The sequence below is a fragment of the Pecten maximus genome, chromosome 14 (assembly GCF_902652985.1).
Source record: "Pecten maximus chromosome 14, xPecMax1.1, whole genome shotgun sequence".
Lineage (NCBI taxonomy): Eukaryota > Metazoa > Mollusca > Bivalvia > Pectinida > Pectinidae > Pecten > Pecten maximus.
This window is the reverse complement of record NC_047028.1, coordinates 1,463,423-1,480,097: the sequence shown is the minus strand read 5'-3', so window position 1 is coordinate 1,480,097 and position 16,675 is coordinate 1,463,423. Positions and strand designations below refer to the sequence as shown.

The 16,675-nt window shown below is 37.7% G+C and overlaps 2 protein-coding genes across 2 annotated transcripts; both read right to left on the bottom strand.

The window, feature by feature from the left end:
• Positions 1–1,588: 1,588 nt before the first annotated feature.
• On the bottom strand, positions 1,589–11,081 carry LOC117342687 (polyenoic fatty acid isomerase-like). Its single transcript, XM_033904892.1, has 5 exons — positions 10,687–11,081; positions 10,412–10,466; positions 4,957–5,111; positions 4,326–4,533; positions 1,589–3,338 (listed from the first exon to the last, which is right to left on the bottom strand). Exons 1-5 carry the CDS (start codon positions 10,723–10,725, stop codon positions 2,191–2,193), a joined length of 1,605 nt encoding a protein of 534 aa, XP_033760783.1. The 5' UTR covers positions 10,726–11,081; the 3' UTR covers positions 1,589–2,190.
• A 3,004-nt stretch (positions 11,082–14,085) lies between these two features.
• LOC117342594 (LIM domain-containing protein A-like) lies at positions 14,086–16,344 on the bottom strand. The gene has a single exon (XM_033904788.1). The coding sequence runs from the start codon at positions 16,342–16,344 to the stop codon at positions 14,086–14,088; it is 2,259 nt and encodes a 752-aa protein (XP_033760679.1).
• Positions 16,345–16,675: the final 331 nt, after the last annotated feature.

Genomic DNA, 16,675 nt, shown 5'->3' with positions numbered 1-16,675 from the left:
ATCTGTCTTAAATAACAGATCCGTCACTGGACTATTTATAACGGACACACATACATGTACATAAATGTATAGACACCAAACATCAGTTTACTTCCTTATATAGCCACTCAATGTTCTATTTAAGTGACGTATACTATTACCATAGGTTTGTTTGATGAGTCGACAACATGACAATGTCGCTATATTTGTCGATGTGGTAAGGCATCTGAGATTATGACGATGTTTGAACACGGACATGTCGCGTCACTGGCCCATCACTTATACCGGATTATCACAGACCAGGTGTACATCATATAAATATAGATGTCTTTGATAAGTCATTTCAGAATCTTCACGTGACAAAGTGGAGCAGTTTATGTACATACTAAAGACAATATGGTCCAGTGTAGATAGCTTTTATTTATTTTCTGACAAAATCATTTTTTTCTGTCCAAATTTTTAATGTGAATTCTTCTTTCATACTTTTTATGGGGCTGCCTTTGTATTTCGTTAAACTTTGAAGCGTTCCAACATGGGTACCTGTACTCCTCCTCATAAACATCCGAAACTCCTCGGGTTTTTTTCTTTTCAAAATCGTTTTTTGTTTATCATAGTAACATGGTTAATAGCTATCCATGTTAAATAGAAAAAAAAAACTCATATAATCTAAACAAACATAGACAGACGTTAATAGGCAACAACCAGAAAGACGTGATAGAATTCCGACAAACATAGACAGACGTCATATAATCCCGACTTACACAGACAGACGTCATAGAATCCCGACAAATACAGACAGACGTCATAGAATCCCGACTTACACAGACAGACGTCATAGAATCCCGACAAATACAGACAGACGTCAAAGAATCCCGACTAACACAGACAGACGTCATAGAATCCCGACAAACAAAGACAGACGTCATAGAATCCCGACTAACACAGACAGACGTCATAGAATCCCGACTAACACAGACAGACGTCATAGAATCCCGACTAACACAGACAGACGTCATAGAATCCCGATTAACACAGACAGACGTTAATAGGTAACAACCAGAGACGTGATAGAATTCCGACAAACATAGACAGACGTCATAGAATCCCGACAAACACAGACAGACGTCATAGAATCACGACAAACAAAGACAGACTTAATAGAATACCGACAAACAAAGACAGGTGACACAGAATCCCGACAAACAAAGACAGACGTCATAGAATCCGGACTAACACAGACAGACGTCATAGAATCACGACTTACACAGACAGACGTCATAGAATCCGGACAAACACAGACAGACGTCATAGAATCCCGACAACATAGACAGACTTCATAGAATCCGGACAAACAAAGACAGACGTCATAAAATCACGACAAACAAAGACAGACTTCATAGAATCCGGACAAACAAAGACAGACGTAACAGATCCCGACTAATACAGACAGACGTCATAGAATCCCGACTAATATAGACAGACGTCATATAATCCCGACAAACATTATACAGTTGTTGACTGGGGTTGAGGGCAACAGCCTTCGGCCTCGGACAACAGTTTGCTTTCATGGCCAACAGATCATCTGTTGCCCGAAATCACAGTCGATAACTGTTTTGTTATATTTATTACATGTATTATCTTCTTCATGCAGACTAGATTACAATGAAACATAATTATATGAATTCATTAACAATGTTAAAAAATTAGGACTTTTTAGCATACATGGTTCCATCTTGTTTACGAACGGCGCAGTAGACAAACTTTCTCAGCATATCGTTCAAATCCTCAGTTGAATAATCATTCATGATAAGCGTAAGAGAGAGAGATCGCATATCAACAGAAAGTCGGTCAAGATGTTTTTCGCTGTTTTCATCACATTTTTCGTATTTTTGCTAACAGGGTCATCCAAAATTTGCTGTATTTCGTCTTCAGACGCTAGGGCAAACCTAAACAAACCGTCTGCACCACTCGTAGCCAGTTCAGGATGTGCAAACGACAAGGGAAGGTAACTCTAATGTTTACAGTAAATCGTAATCACTCGGGCGCATTCGGGTACTTCCGGAATTAGCGGTCAACAGTCAATTTTAACAGTTCGTTTGGACTGGCGACCACAACAGTTAAACTTTTGGCATTTTACTCTATATATTTATATAGTAACTGTTGATTAAGGGTATAACAAAGACATATAACTTCATCTGATAAGGTCAAGATTTATTGTAATGTTTTCGAGGTAAAGTACTGCAGGACAAGGTTGTTATAATCGATGACACTGTTTAACGAGTCCAAACAGACAGACGAGCCTATATACCACGTGTTCTTGTGTCCCTGTAGAGTAAATATATCCCATAAAACGCCTGCCGCTACATCTACTGGTGAAAATCGGGGGAAATGATGCCAGGTCTTCCTAGCTAACACAAGACCGTGTGTTATTCCGTATAAATTTGCATGATTTAAAAACCCTGTGTTGATGTCCTCTGTCGACGGGAATGCGTCTCCATACTGCCGAACAACAATTGATTGGTACAGTTCGCCATCATAGCTTCCTGGTATTACTCCGCGGCTGTATTTAGGTCCCTGAATGTTGCGCAAAATACTGTACGAATCTTCATGGTACAAAACAGAGTGATCTGCCCCTGATTTGGTGTTATACATGTAGTATGCTCTCGGCATGGGCCCGCGCCTACCGAAGTTGGTATCAATCAGTGATGATGTCATAAAAGACGGTGTAAGATGACTGAATATCTGTCTCTCAATCCAGGACGTATCCACTATACCTAAAACTTTACTCATATCTCTCGCAATGATAAGGAAGTCGTACGTATCCATGTTGCCCGTATCTTCCGTGTTATTATAATATACATTGACATTTTCAGGAGTTCGTATAATGAAAGAAATATTCTGATTGAGTCTTACATTAAGATTAGCTTTGCTCGCGATTTCTGACCATAACTCTGAAAACCCACGCTCGAGAATGTAGCTGTCCCCAATGTCTGTTGGATCTACCATCGATTCTATAAACCTCAATAACCGTTTAGGTGTGACAGACATCAGGCCGTACAATGCTGCACTTTTATCTAAATATCCATACCCCTCTGCGGTATATAACACACGGAACAATGTCTCCAATATAGTGAGGCCATTACGTGTAAGGAAATCTTCAATAGTTCCGTTCACCAGCCACATGTCGTTTGTACGGGGACGCCGCATCAACACTCCTTGGTAGTCACCGAATATTTCCCGATGTATTGTGATGTATCTCATGATGGCATCGGACAGCAGATTCAGGACAAGGACAGGGTCGGAAACGTTTTGTGTTTGAGTAGCGTCGATCAATAAATAATGCAAAATATTATCTGGACCTGGAAAAATAATATTGATAAATCATTATAAAGGCAATACAATACGGAAAACAAAGGACAATATATGTACAGAGGTACAGGTAAAATAATAAAAAAAATATCACTGCTTATCATACACTTAAGTCGTATGGTGTCTTGTTAAATAGTAAGAAATAGTGACTGATCGTGATAAGTCTGCAAATGTTATTGATTTTTGATTTTCAGGGTAAGATCGATATGGTCAAGATGATTCTAATTTTCTAAATGCATTCTGCCATCACTGTAAATAAAAAAGAACTTGAAAGACTTTTTTTTTTTTTAAATAATCACGATAAAAACTAATACTGAATGTACATGTGACCGCAATGTTGTCGCTGTAGCCAAGAGTCAGTTTGGATAAATTAACTCATTCTTGAAGCAGAAGATCAAGGAAATAAAGATCCTTCCTTCTTCTGTCAAAATTTCGCAAAAATTGCAAGGAAGCAGCGTTGGAACATTGATAGTAAATGTGTTTCAAGGAAGCAGCGTTGGAACATTGATAGTAAATGTGTTTCAAGTGTAACTTTGCTTTTAAATTTTGATATAAACAGAATAGCTTTGTCAGGTTGTAAGTTGTATCTGTAATGTATATATACGATACGTTTAAGGAATCATTTGAAATGCCTGTAATTAAGTTTACATTTTGAGAAGTGGATGAAATAGTCGTGTATTTAACAAACAACATATTACATTGATAACACGAAGGCATAGTCCCTACTCTAATGGATAGAACGAGGGCAAAATATGAACAAAAATATAGAATTGTATGAAGACTCTAGAAAGGTACAGGACGAATAAGACCAGATGTTCCGAAAGAGTAAGCGTCTTCTGCTTCATCGACATCCGCCATATCAATCTAGGTAGAATCAGGGATACGTAAAATTCTCAAAATACTACTCGGTATATCACATCACATATCGAACATGTCTGATTTCATATCGCATTTATCTAACATAATGATATACATACGTCCACTGTTCGGCCACACAGAAAAGCTTCCTAATGGATGGATTGGGCCCATTCTAAAGTCATCGATGATTGACAGGATGTCGCCATTCTCCACCCGGAAGTGGCCATTTCCTAACTCGTGACGCACCCCTCTATGGTGTACCGTCAATGACTTCCCGCCAACCTGGTCTCCAGGCTCCAAAATTACCACATTGGTGAAACCGCGTTTCTATCAAACAAAACCGCATATTCTTCAGAATTTATTTTAATATTCAGGAGCCTGATAATTGAGAAAGATGATATTTTTTCTGTTAGTTGCGTATGTCCCGGGCCTCGCATCAGATCGCAGCCAGTTATTGATGAAAATTGTTAAAATCCCTCTGATTGTGCATAATCGAATGGCGATCATCTAAAAAGGCTATTCTACTAGGTAAGCTTTTGAATTGTCAGTGTTATGTAGTTATATATATTTTGCTTTTTGTTTATATAAAATGATAAATGTTATGTGTAAGCGAATGATGATATGTCAAAAAAATATCAGGAAGTCATTTTTCATGAAATTTCTCTCAAGATTAAAAAAAAAAAAAAAAATATTGATAGATAACCATTCCTGAAGCAACTATCGTCTATGTCTATCAAAGGATAATCCAACCTTTAACTTATAGGCCATGTGTACACCGGCAGGGTCCGCCCCAAGGATCGCGATTCGAGAGTCTGACGAGGCCGGACCTGTTATATTCGGCAAATCGTCTCCTTTTATATTGACGGGAAAAGACAGCATACCTCGAAGCTCGGATAACTTGAGTGCTGCAACATGAAAAAAAGTTTGATCAGGGAATCCGGATAACTGAAGAAAAAGACAACATGGACAATTTGTTTTGTCAGGGAATCCAGATAACTTGACTTTCACATCATTTCTTGTTTGATTCTAGCTATATACTTTGTGATTTTTATACAGAAACTAATTTAACATCGCCGATGGTCGAGTTGGGAAGGACAAGTGGCCAATGGCCGAGTTGGTAAAGACAAGTGGCCAAGAGTCGAGTTGGGAAGGACAAGTCGCCAGACAGTTAGAAAGGTAAGTAGCCAATGGTCGAGATGGGAAAGGTAAGTAGCCAATGGTCGAGATGGGAAAGGTAAGTAGCCAATGGTCGAGATGGGAAATGTTAGTAGCCAATGGTCGAGATGGGAAATGTTAGTAGCCAATGGTCGAGATGGGAAGGATAAGTAGCCAATGGTCGAGTCGGGAAGGACAAAACACCAATTGTTAGTTGGGAAAGATCAATCGCCAATGGTCGAATTGGAAAGGACAAGTTTACAATGGTCGAGGTTGGAAGAACAAGTCGACAATGGTCGAGTTGGGAAGGACAAGTTTACAATGGTCGAGTTGGGAAGGACAAGTTTTCTATGGTCGAGTTGGGAAGGACAAGTTTTCTATGGTCGAGTTGGGAAGGACAAGTGAACAATGGTCGAGTTGGGAAGGACAAGTTTACAATGGTCGAGATGGGAAGAACAAGTGGACAATAGTCGAGTTGGGAAGGACAAGTGGACAATGGTCGAGTTGAGAAGGACAAGTGGACAATAGTCGAGTTGGGAAGGACAAGTGGACAATGGTCGAGGTGGGAAGGACAAGTGGACAATGGTCGAGTTGGGAAGGACAAGTTTACTATGGTCGAGGTGGGAAGAACAAGTGGACAATGGTCGAGTTGGGAAGAACAAGTGGACAATGGTCGAGATGGGAAGGGCAAGTTTACTATGGTCGAGGTGGGAAGAACAAGTGGACAATGGTCGAGGTGGGAAGAACAAGTGGACAATGGTCGAGTTGGGAAGGACAAGTGGACAATAGTCGAGTTGGGAAGGACAAGTTTACAATGGTCGAGTTGGGAAGAACAAGTGGACAATGGTCGAGTTGGGAAGGACAAGTGGACAATGGTCGAGTTGGGAAGGACAAGTGGACAATGGTCGAGTTGGGAAGGACAAGTGGACAATGGTCGAGTTGGGAAGGACAAGTTTACTATGGTCGAGGTGGGAAGAACAAGTGGACAATGGTCGAGGTGGGAAGAACAAGTGGACAATGGTCGAGTTGGGAAGGACAAGTGGACAATGGTCGAGTTGGGAAGGACAAGTGGACAATGGTCGAGGTGGGAAGAACAAGTGGACAATGGTCGAGTTGGGAAGAACAAGTGGACAATGGTCGAGTTGGGAAGGACAAGTGGACAATGGTCGAGTTGGGAAGGGCAAGTGGACAATGGTCGAGGTGGGAAGGACAAGTGGACAATGGTCGAGTTGGGAAGGACAAGTGGACAATGGTCGAGTTGGGAAGGACAAGTGGACAATGGTCGAGTTGGGAAGGACAAGTGGACAATGGTCGAGGTGGGAAGAACAAGTGGACAATGGTCGAGTTGGGAAGAACAAGTGGACAATGGTCGAGTTGGGAAGGACAAGTGGACAATGGTCGAGTTGGGAAGGACAAGTGGACAATGGTCGAGGTGGGAAGGACAAGTCGACAAAGGTCGAGGTGGGAAGAACAAGTCGACAGTGGTCGAGGTGGGAAGAACAAGTCGACAGTGGTCGAGGTGGGAAGGACAAATGGACAATGGTCGAGTTGGGAAGAACAAGTCGACAAAGGTCGAGGTGGGAAGAACAAGTCGACAGTGGTCGAGGTGGGAAGGACAAATGGACAATGGTCGAGTTGGGAAGGACAAGTAGCCAATGGTCGAGTTGGGAAGGACAAGTTTACAATGGTCGAGGTGGGAAGAACAAGTCTACTATGGTCGAGGTGGGAAGGACAAGACCTATACAATTGACTATCATCTATTGACATCCGATCTTTTTGTTAATTTTAGATAGCGCAATTCAACAATGCCAACCCATGTCTATAAATCAGCCAAACAGATTCGAATAGGACCATGATCATGAATATTTGTCAGATTCACACTACAAAGTGGATTTGTCAGAAATAGCGTGAACGAGACAACTTATACTTATACATATTACCAATACTTGCCTGTCAATCTCGGCGAAATAAGCATGCATAAATCAGCTACATGGCTCGCGTGATATGCTAATACATTAAAACGAAGTATTGATGAATCATATAGATCAAACAGACTTCCTCGTGGAATAGTGACACATACAAGACATCGTTTTTTATATATTGTGCATTTAACTGATAATATAAAGTCCATCATATGACATTTTAAAGAGGCTTACCCGCAGACGGACCGGTAAACGGCACATCTCCGATCACTAAATAAACTTCAGTACACGTTTCTATGTGACAAAATTAGAGGCTTTCCGACTTTATTTCTTGAAAACAATTACAGAATATGTATTTAAAAGACGTTTTAAAACTCAACCTGAGAGGGAAATGTATGGAATATAACGGCAAATCTTCTTTGTAAATCGCCGCTGCCTTTGAAGTTATCACTGTGCGGCACTGTGCACGTGCTTGTTTCTTTGATGTGTCAATCAAATTAGACTTATTGCGGGTTGCGATTAAATAAATAATATTAAAAATGAGGTTTTAATATCACTTTTCAGCGTTTTATAAGGAAAATAAAATGAAAAACTCAACAATTCCAACAATCTGTCATGTGTAAAAAATCTTTTTCTATTAGCCAATTTTTCTGATCTCTCTGCGGGCAAGCCTCTTTAATGTTTATACGTTAGCCTGGTTGCAATTGTATTAAAACGACTCTAACTGTAAAAATCAGTGCTGGGAAATATTATCTGGCGTAATGATTTTAAGTAAAATGTAATATATCATAAAACTAAGATGTTTTACCAAAAATACGAACATTTAAAGTGATGGCAACCATATTGTGATGGCCTATATCAGTGCGAAAATAAGATGGTCCTACAAAAATACATATTACCGCTCGTAAACAGACCGCTGTACGGGCTGGTCTCTCATACCTACGTTACTCTATTAAGTTCATCAATCGTTTGGTTTGGTTTGTTTTTGTTTAACGTCCTATTAACAGACAGGGTCATTTAAGGACGTGCCAGGTTTGGAGGTGGAGGAAAGCCGGAGTACCCGGAGAAAAACCACCGGCCTTCGGTCAGTACCTGGCAACTGCCCCACGTAGGTTTCGAACTCGCAACCCAGAGGTGGAGGGCTAGCGTTAAAGTGTCGGGACACCTTAACCACTCGGCCACCGCGGCCCCATTTTCATCAATCGAAGTGAACAGTGTTTTAGACCAGATAACACATTTTTAGATTTTGGGATCTTGTATGGCTGTATGTAATACCCATTTCACTATCTAAAATCTAGAAATCACCTTTAAATGAGCGTGTAATATTGTATTGTCCCAAAATTTCAAGTATGTCAACAAAGATTGGTGTGTGTATTTCTTTGTGAAATGGAAGGATAAGAGGTGGAGATTCAATTAACTAAGTTTAAGGTGTTACATTCATCCGCTTCTGATGGTCGACACCTACGTCAATACATAGATAAATTGTCATGAAAAGTCTGGATGTAATTTAAACCATACAGGTTTCCCCTGTGTTGGAGGTATTATTTCTATAGCCAGACAGGTTCAGCAGAAGTTATGATCTACAAGGCTGAGAACCTAACACAAAAATTATCTATATGCCTCCTATACATATCTACTGCATCTATAATGTCCTCTCATAATAACTCTTAAGATAATGATAAATCCAATTAATGAGATAGTATACTGATTTTAACTTAGGCCAAAATCTGTATAAAATTGACGTCGAAAGACCTTACATAAATACTACGGAACACCCGTCTCGGCCACAGGCGCTTGCATAGAAAATATGACTTTCAATTTTTTTTTGATATGACAGTGCACGTAGTATGTGTAATAGCTTAACTGATTACACATACCACTGTCATATCAAAAAAAAAATTGAAAGTCATATGTTCTATGCAAGCGCCTGTGGTCTCGGCGACTTCGTCACACAGGGCTTACTGATCTTAATATTTTTCACTGCCTCTTCCACTATCTCTAAATTCTAAATACTTTATTCTCGCTCATGATGAGATTAGAACTACTGTTTTATGATATGCATATATTGAATGTATTCCAAATAAAAAAGATAATGTAATTTCTATGTCGCTTTTCTACATTGTCACAACCACGTACAATCTATCCTTTAATGAGATCTACACTCGATTTCTTTATAACTGGATGAACGATACACATTATACATATATTATTTAATGAGGTCAATATTCAATGTCTGTTTAACGGATTAACGATACATATTATACATATATCATTAAATGAGGTCAATATTCAATGTTTTTATAATCGGATTAACGACACACATTATACATGCATGTATAATTTAATGAGGTCTATAGTCAATGTCTTTATAACTAGATTAACGATACACAATATACATGTATTATTAAATGAGGTCATTGTCTTTATAACTAGATTAACGATACACATTATACATATATTATTTAATGAGGTCAATATTCAATGTCTGTTTAACGGATTAACGATACACATTATACATATATTATTTAATGAGGTCAATATTCAATGTCTGTTTAACGGATTAACGATACACATTATACATATATTATTCAATGAGGTCAATATTCAATGTCTGTTTAACGGATTAACGATACACATTATACATATATTATTTAATGAGGTCAATATTCAATGTCTGTTTAACGGATTAACGATACACATTATACATATATTATTTAATGAGGTCAATAGTCAATGTCTTCATAACGGATTAACGATACATATTATACATATATCATTTAATGAGGTCAATATTCAATGTCTGTTTAACCGGATTAACGACACACATTATACATATATCATTTAATGAGGTCAATATTCAATGTCTGTTTAACCGGATTAACGACACACATTATACATATATTATTAAATGAGGTCAATGTCTTTATAACTAGATTAACGATACACAATATACATGTATTATTAAATGAGGTCAATGTCTTTATAACTAGATTAACGATACACAATATACATGTATTATTAAATGAGGTCAATGTCTTTATAACTAGATTAACGATACACAATATACATGTATTATTAAACAGCTCAAAGAACGACCTAACAGAAAACAACACCATTATTATACATACCTTCACCAAGGGAAACATCTTGAGAATTCGAAGTTTTTAATAGACAGCAAAATACCTACAACAATACACCATAGATAGAGTTATCTTAATGAGTTGTTTTGTACAGAAACATAATATTACGTGTTAGATACACACTGTAGATGGTTATCTGTGGTTTGAAGATTTATGGGACTTTTTCTATCAGCTGAAATATTTACAAGGTATTAACATAACGTGGTTAGATACAACAACACTATAAATGTCAAAATGTAAACAATAAACAAACCGACACTCACCACAACTGCGACATACACCGACCTTCCCGCTAACAACATGGCGGGACCCAGAAACACAACCAGAGGACAGGTTTACAATGGAGGGCTCCGGAAATAGGGACCCAGAAACACAACCAGAGGACAGGTTTACAGTGGAGGTCTCCGGAAATACAAGGATATACATACAGTTTAAACAATATCCGAGTTTAACTTGTGTAATTATAAACTTCAGAAGACGAGTATAACGTAACCAGACAATTAGAACGTTGATGAGAATGATGTATTGTTTTGATAAAGGCCATATATCATGGAGTTGATTAGTACGGTGTACATACCTTGATTGGGACGTTAACCTCTGTTCATGTGTGATCTGAATAATGATGACAGGTGCATGTTCATATCAGCTGTACATGATTAGGTCTAAGCCACAAAGAACAACAGCAATTAAATAATTATCCATAATGTATAAATACACGATACTTTGTTTTTATGTTTACCGGGGACTTACTATGGCCACGTTAGAATTAGAGAGAGAGAGAGATAAAAAAAAACTCATCTTGAATCCATTACCAACTAAACATTTTAATAGTGCCCTAAGGGAGATAATTATACAAAGACAATCTTCTTAACATGTGAGCAATTACGTCATAAATTTAATTAATTGACATTTGTTTTTGTATGGCGTTAAGGGCCTTCTTTTCTCCGTCGTTGACGTTAGATTGTCGTTATGATGTCTTAAATTGAGAATGAGATACCAGTATACGACTTTAGGAGAATGAGATACAATACTTGAATTCAGTAATAAATACAGTTTGTGTTACATTCCTTTTATTAGAACTACTAGGACTCGTCAATGATACAAAGGTCCGACTCGTGGTTAACGCATCAGGAAAGAATTGAAGGATTATTTTTAGCGAGCTGTCATTAAAGTGAACATGTAGTGCTAATGGTAATGTGATCCTCGGTATAAAGGTTCTACAGACGTGTAACTATTTAACTGTCTGGCTCCCAAACACCATGATAATCAGCAAATGACGGCTGTGAATTATACTTCACAAACATGGCTTATAACAATTTCAACTAATCTGAATCAAACATTGTAAAGATCGTGATAATTTACATTGTTGATCAGTCGAGGACTGGTATCACACTGTACTATCACGATATTTAGACGTTTTCTTTTATTTCAACAGCTCTAAGACGAATGCATTAAGATCTCAACACTTTAAGGACCCTACATGTCATAGTTTGTGATATTACTCACAACCGCAATTCAGATTTCAAGGTCCAAAGAGATGAAATGTTTATATTATTATGAAGTGAAAGCCCGTCAAAGAAATGTCCCTGCTATAGACAACATAACGGCAAGGTCATTTTGTACAATATACTGTACATTGTCTAAATTAACAACAAGCTCAACAACGTACATGTTAACAGCAAAAATCACAGCTAGCAATGATACATACTAATAAAGTCTTGTGAAACATCACTGTTTATGCTATTTGCATGAACCTTAACACTGACACATAGCTATCAGTTCGAGGTGGATTTCATTGACTATATACCTAATGGAAGAAGAAAGACAACTCCCGTTATTGTTAGTCAGTAGGCGTATATTCCGCGTACCTCGCTGAATGAAGACAAACTGTCGTCATATTAAAACGATTCCTCAAAATGTCTGTATCAATCTACGTCAAATCCACGTCATATAACGTCCTCAAAATATCTGTATCAATCTAGGTCAAATCCACGTCATATAACGTCCTAAAAATATCTGTATCAATCTAGGTCAAATCCACGTCATATAACGTCCTCAAAATGTCTGTACCAATATAGGTCTAAACCACGTCATATAACGTCCTCAAAACGTCTGTATCAATGTAGGTCTAAACCACGTCATATAACGTCCTCAAAATGTCTGTATCAATCTAGGTCTAAACCACGTCATATAACGTCCTCAAAATGTCTGTATCAATCTAGGTCAAATCCACGTCATATAACGTCCTCAAAATGTCTGTATCAATCTAGGTCCAATCCACGTCATATAACGTCCCCAAAATGTCTGTATCAGTGTAGGTCTAAACCACGTCATATAACGTCCTCAAAATGTCTGTATCAATGTAGGTCTAAACCACGTCATATAACGTCCTCAAAATGTCTATATCAATCTAGGTCAAATCACGTCCTCAAAACATATTTATCATATACTTCCTACTAAATACGGCATTCCTGCCCTGTGTAATACGGCTAAATTCACGTGGCCCTATATCAGACCGCTGGTCGGAAAATGCATATCACGTATCGGACCGCCGGTCGGAAAATGCATATCACAATTTTCGGAACTGCTCTTTACTGTTTAAGTTCGGAACGCCTCTAGGGTGAAGGACGCAGCAGACGACAGTGTTTACATTAGAGACGCGCACAGCTCAGCTGTCAGCTGTCATTATGTCGACCAGAGAAAGTGAGGGAGAAAAGGTCCTAACCTCACTTGCAGATCGCATAATGGAACTTGATTATTTAATATATTAACGGAACCAGTCCAGTGAAGTCCAGAAAGAAATCCAGTCAGTGGGTAGCAGCATGTTCTCTGGTGCCACTATTAATGACTATGTCATCATTCACATTCGAAACAAAAGGATAAGGGTGTGTGTAATAGATTCTGATTCTGATTGAACATGTACAATGAGCATGTGATTGAACAGTTGTTATTTTAACAAGCAAATTAACATGTTTGTCTGTGTAGGAAACCTGTCATTTGGTAAATCTAGTTAATGTAGCTTAAGCAAAACATCACGTTTGTACTTGACTGTCATACATTTTGATAAGTAATTTATATATAATTACTGGTAATTGTAAATTGTTTGTTGTGGTTTCCATTTCATTGCTCTGTACATGTCCGTACACATAGTTTATTGTATTGTATGATAAAAACAAAAAAGACATGTCATTCAATTAAAAACATGTTTTGTTTAATAAAAAATATGTTGAGTTGAACTTTTGGTGTTGACGTAATTACTTTCAGTATTGAAGTATATGATGACCAAATAAAACACGGTAAAATCCATATCACATGCCATATCATTCCTCGACTAATATCAGACCTCGGGCCCACTCTGATATTGGGTCTTCGGGCTGATATGGTATGTGATACGGAATTTACCATGTACGTCTTAATTGGTTTATAGATTATTATATACATGTACGTTTTAATTGGTTCATAGATTTTTATAAATTAATATGTACGTTTTAATTGGCGTATAGATTATTATATACATGTACGTTTTAATTGGTTTATAGATTATTATAAATTAATATGTACGTTTTAATTGGCGTATAGATTATTACAATACTATATTCATAATTCAAATATTGTAACATAGGATAGTCTAACAACTATAACAAAGCACACACATGTTGAAATTAGAAAAAAATGTCCGGCGTGAGCAGGAGTTGTCGCGCTTCCCTCCAGAATGTGTTACTGAGAGATTGTATCAGCATGTCATTACAATGACGGGGGTGTTTATGTGGACACTTCTGGATATTATTCTGTGATGGGTGTTTACGTGGACACTTCTGGATATTATTCTGTGATGGGTGTTTACGTGGATATTTCTGGATATTATTCTGTGATGGGTGTTTATGTGGACATTTCTGGATATTATTCTGTGATGGGTGTTTATATGGACACTTCTGGATAGTATTCTGTGATGGGTGTTTATGTGGACACTTCTGGATAGTATTCTGTGATGGGTGTTTATGTGGACACTTCTGGATAGTATTCTGTGATGGGTGTTTATGTGGACACTTCTGGATAGTATTCTGTGATGGGTGTTTATGTGGACACTTCTGGATAGTATTCTGTGATGGGTGTTTATGTGGACACTTCTGGATAGTATTCTGTGATGGGTGTTTATGTGGACACTTCTGGATAGTATTCTGTGATGGGTGTTTATGTGGATACTTCTGGATATTATTCTGTGATGGGTGTTTATGTGGATACTTCTGGATAGTATTCTGTGATGGGTGTTTATGTGGACACTTCTGGATAGTATTCTGTGATGGGTGTTTATGTGGACACTTCTGGATATTATTCTGTGATGGGTGTTTATGTGGATACTTCTGGATAGTATTCTGTGATGGGTGTTTATGTGGATACTTCTGGATAGTATTCTGTGATGGGTGTTTATGTGGACACTTCTGGATATTATTCTGTGATGGGTGTTTATGTGGACACTTCTGGATATTATTCTGTGATGGGTGTTTATGTGGATACTTCTGGATAGTATTCTGTGATGGGTGTTTATGTGGACACTTCTGGATATTGTTCTGTGATGGGTGTTTATGTGGACACTTTTGGATATTATACTGTGATGGGTGTTTATGTGGACACATCTGGATATTATTCTGTGATGGGTGTTTATATGGACACATCTGGATATTATTCTGTGATGGGTGTTTATATGGACACATCTGGATATTATTCTGTGATGGGTGTTTATGTAGATATTTCTGGATATTATTCTGTGATGGATGTTTATGTGGATATTTCTGGATATTATTCTGTGATGGGTGTTTATGTAGATATTTCTGGATATTATTCTGTGATGGGTGTTTATGTAGATATTTCTGGATATTATTCTGTGATGGGTGTTTATGTAGATATTTCTGGATATTATTCTGTGATGGGTGTTTATGTAGATATTTCTGGATATTATTCTGTGATGGGTGTTTATGTAGATATTTCTGGATATTATTCTGTGATGGATGTTTATGTAGATATTTCTGGATATTATTCTGTGATGGGTGTTTATGTAGATACTTCTGGATATTATTCTGTGATAGGTGTTTATGTAGATATTTCTGGATATTATTCTGTGATGGGTGTTTATGTGGATACTTCTGGATATTATTCTGTGATGGGTGTTTATGTAGATATTTCTGGATATTATTCTGTGATGGGTGTTTATATAGACACTTCTGGATATTATTCTGTGATGGGTGTTTATGTGGACACTTCTTGATATTATTCTGAGATGGGTGTTTATATAGACACTTCTGGATATCATTCTGTGATGGGTGTTTATGTGGACACTTCTGGATATTATTCTGTGATGGGTGTTTATGTGGATATTTCTGGATATTATTCTGTGATGGGTGTTTACGTGGACACTTCTGGATATTATTCTGTGATGGGTGTTTATATAGACACTTCTGGATATCATTCTGTGATGGGTGTTTATGTGGACACTTCTGGATATCATTCTGTGATGGGTGTTTATGTGGACACTTCTGGATATTATTATGTGATGGGTGTTTATGTATATATTTCTGGATATCATTCTGTGATGGGTGTTTATGTATATATTTCTGGATATTATTCTGTGACGGGTGTTTATGTGGACACTTCTGGATATTATTCTGTGATGGGTGTTTATGTGGACACTTTTGGATATTATTCTGTGATGGGTGTTTATGTGGACACTTCTGGATATTATTCTGTGATGGGTGTTTATGTAGATATTCCTGGATATTATTCTGTGACGGGTGTTTATGTGGACACTTCTGGATATTATTCTGTGATGGGTGTTTATGTGGACACTTTTGGATATTATTCTGTGATGGGTGTTTATGTGGACACTTCTGGATATTATTCTGTGATGGGTGTTTATGTGGACACATCTGGATATTATTCTGTGATGGGTGTTGATGTGGACACTTCTGGATATCATTCTGTGATGGGTGTTTATGTGATTATTTCTGGATATTATTCTGTGATGGGTGTTTATGTGGACACTTCTGGATATTATTCTGTGATGGGTGTTTATGTGGACACTTCTGGATGTTATTCTGTGATGGGTGTTTATATGGATACTTCTGGATGTTATTCTGTGATGGGTGTTTATATGGACACTTCTGGATATTATTCTGTGATGGGTGTTTATGTGGACACTTCTGGATGTTATTCTGTGATGGGTGTTTATATGGACACTTCTGGATATTTGTCTGTGAT

What these genes read in the sequence shown, in the direction of transcription:
- LOC117342687 (XM_033904892.1), bottom strand. Translation starts at nt 10,725, where the DNA reads ATGTTGTTAGCGGGAAGGTCGGTGTATGTCGCAGTTGTG. An exon ending in CGGTGTATGTCGCAGTTGTG is followed by an intron (nt 10,467 to 10,686) that starts GTGAGTGTCGGT and finishes GTATTGTTGTAG; the next exon opens with GTATTTTGCTGTCTATTAAA. An exon ending in TGTGTGGCCGAACAGTGGAC is followed by an intron (nt 3,339 to 4,325) that starts GTATGTATATCA and finishes TTATTTTTCCAG; the next exon opens with GTCCAGATAATATTTTGCAT.
- LOC117342594 (XM_033904788.1), bottom strand. Translation starts at nt 16,344, where the DNA reads ATGTGTCCACATAAACACCCATCACAGAATAATATCCAGAAGTGTCCA.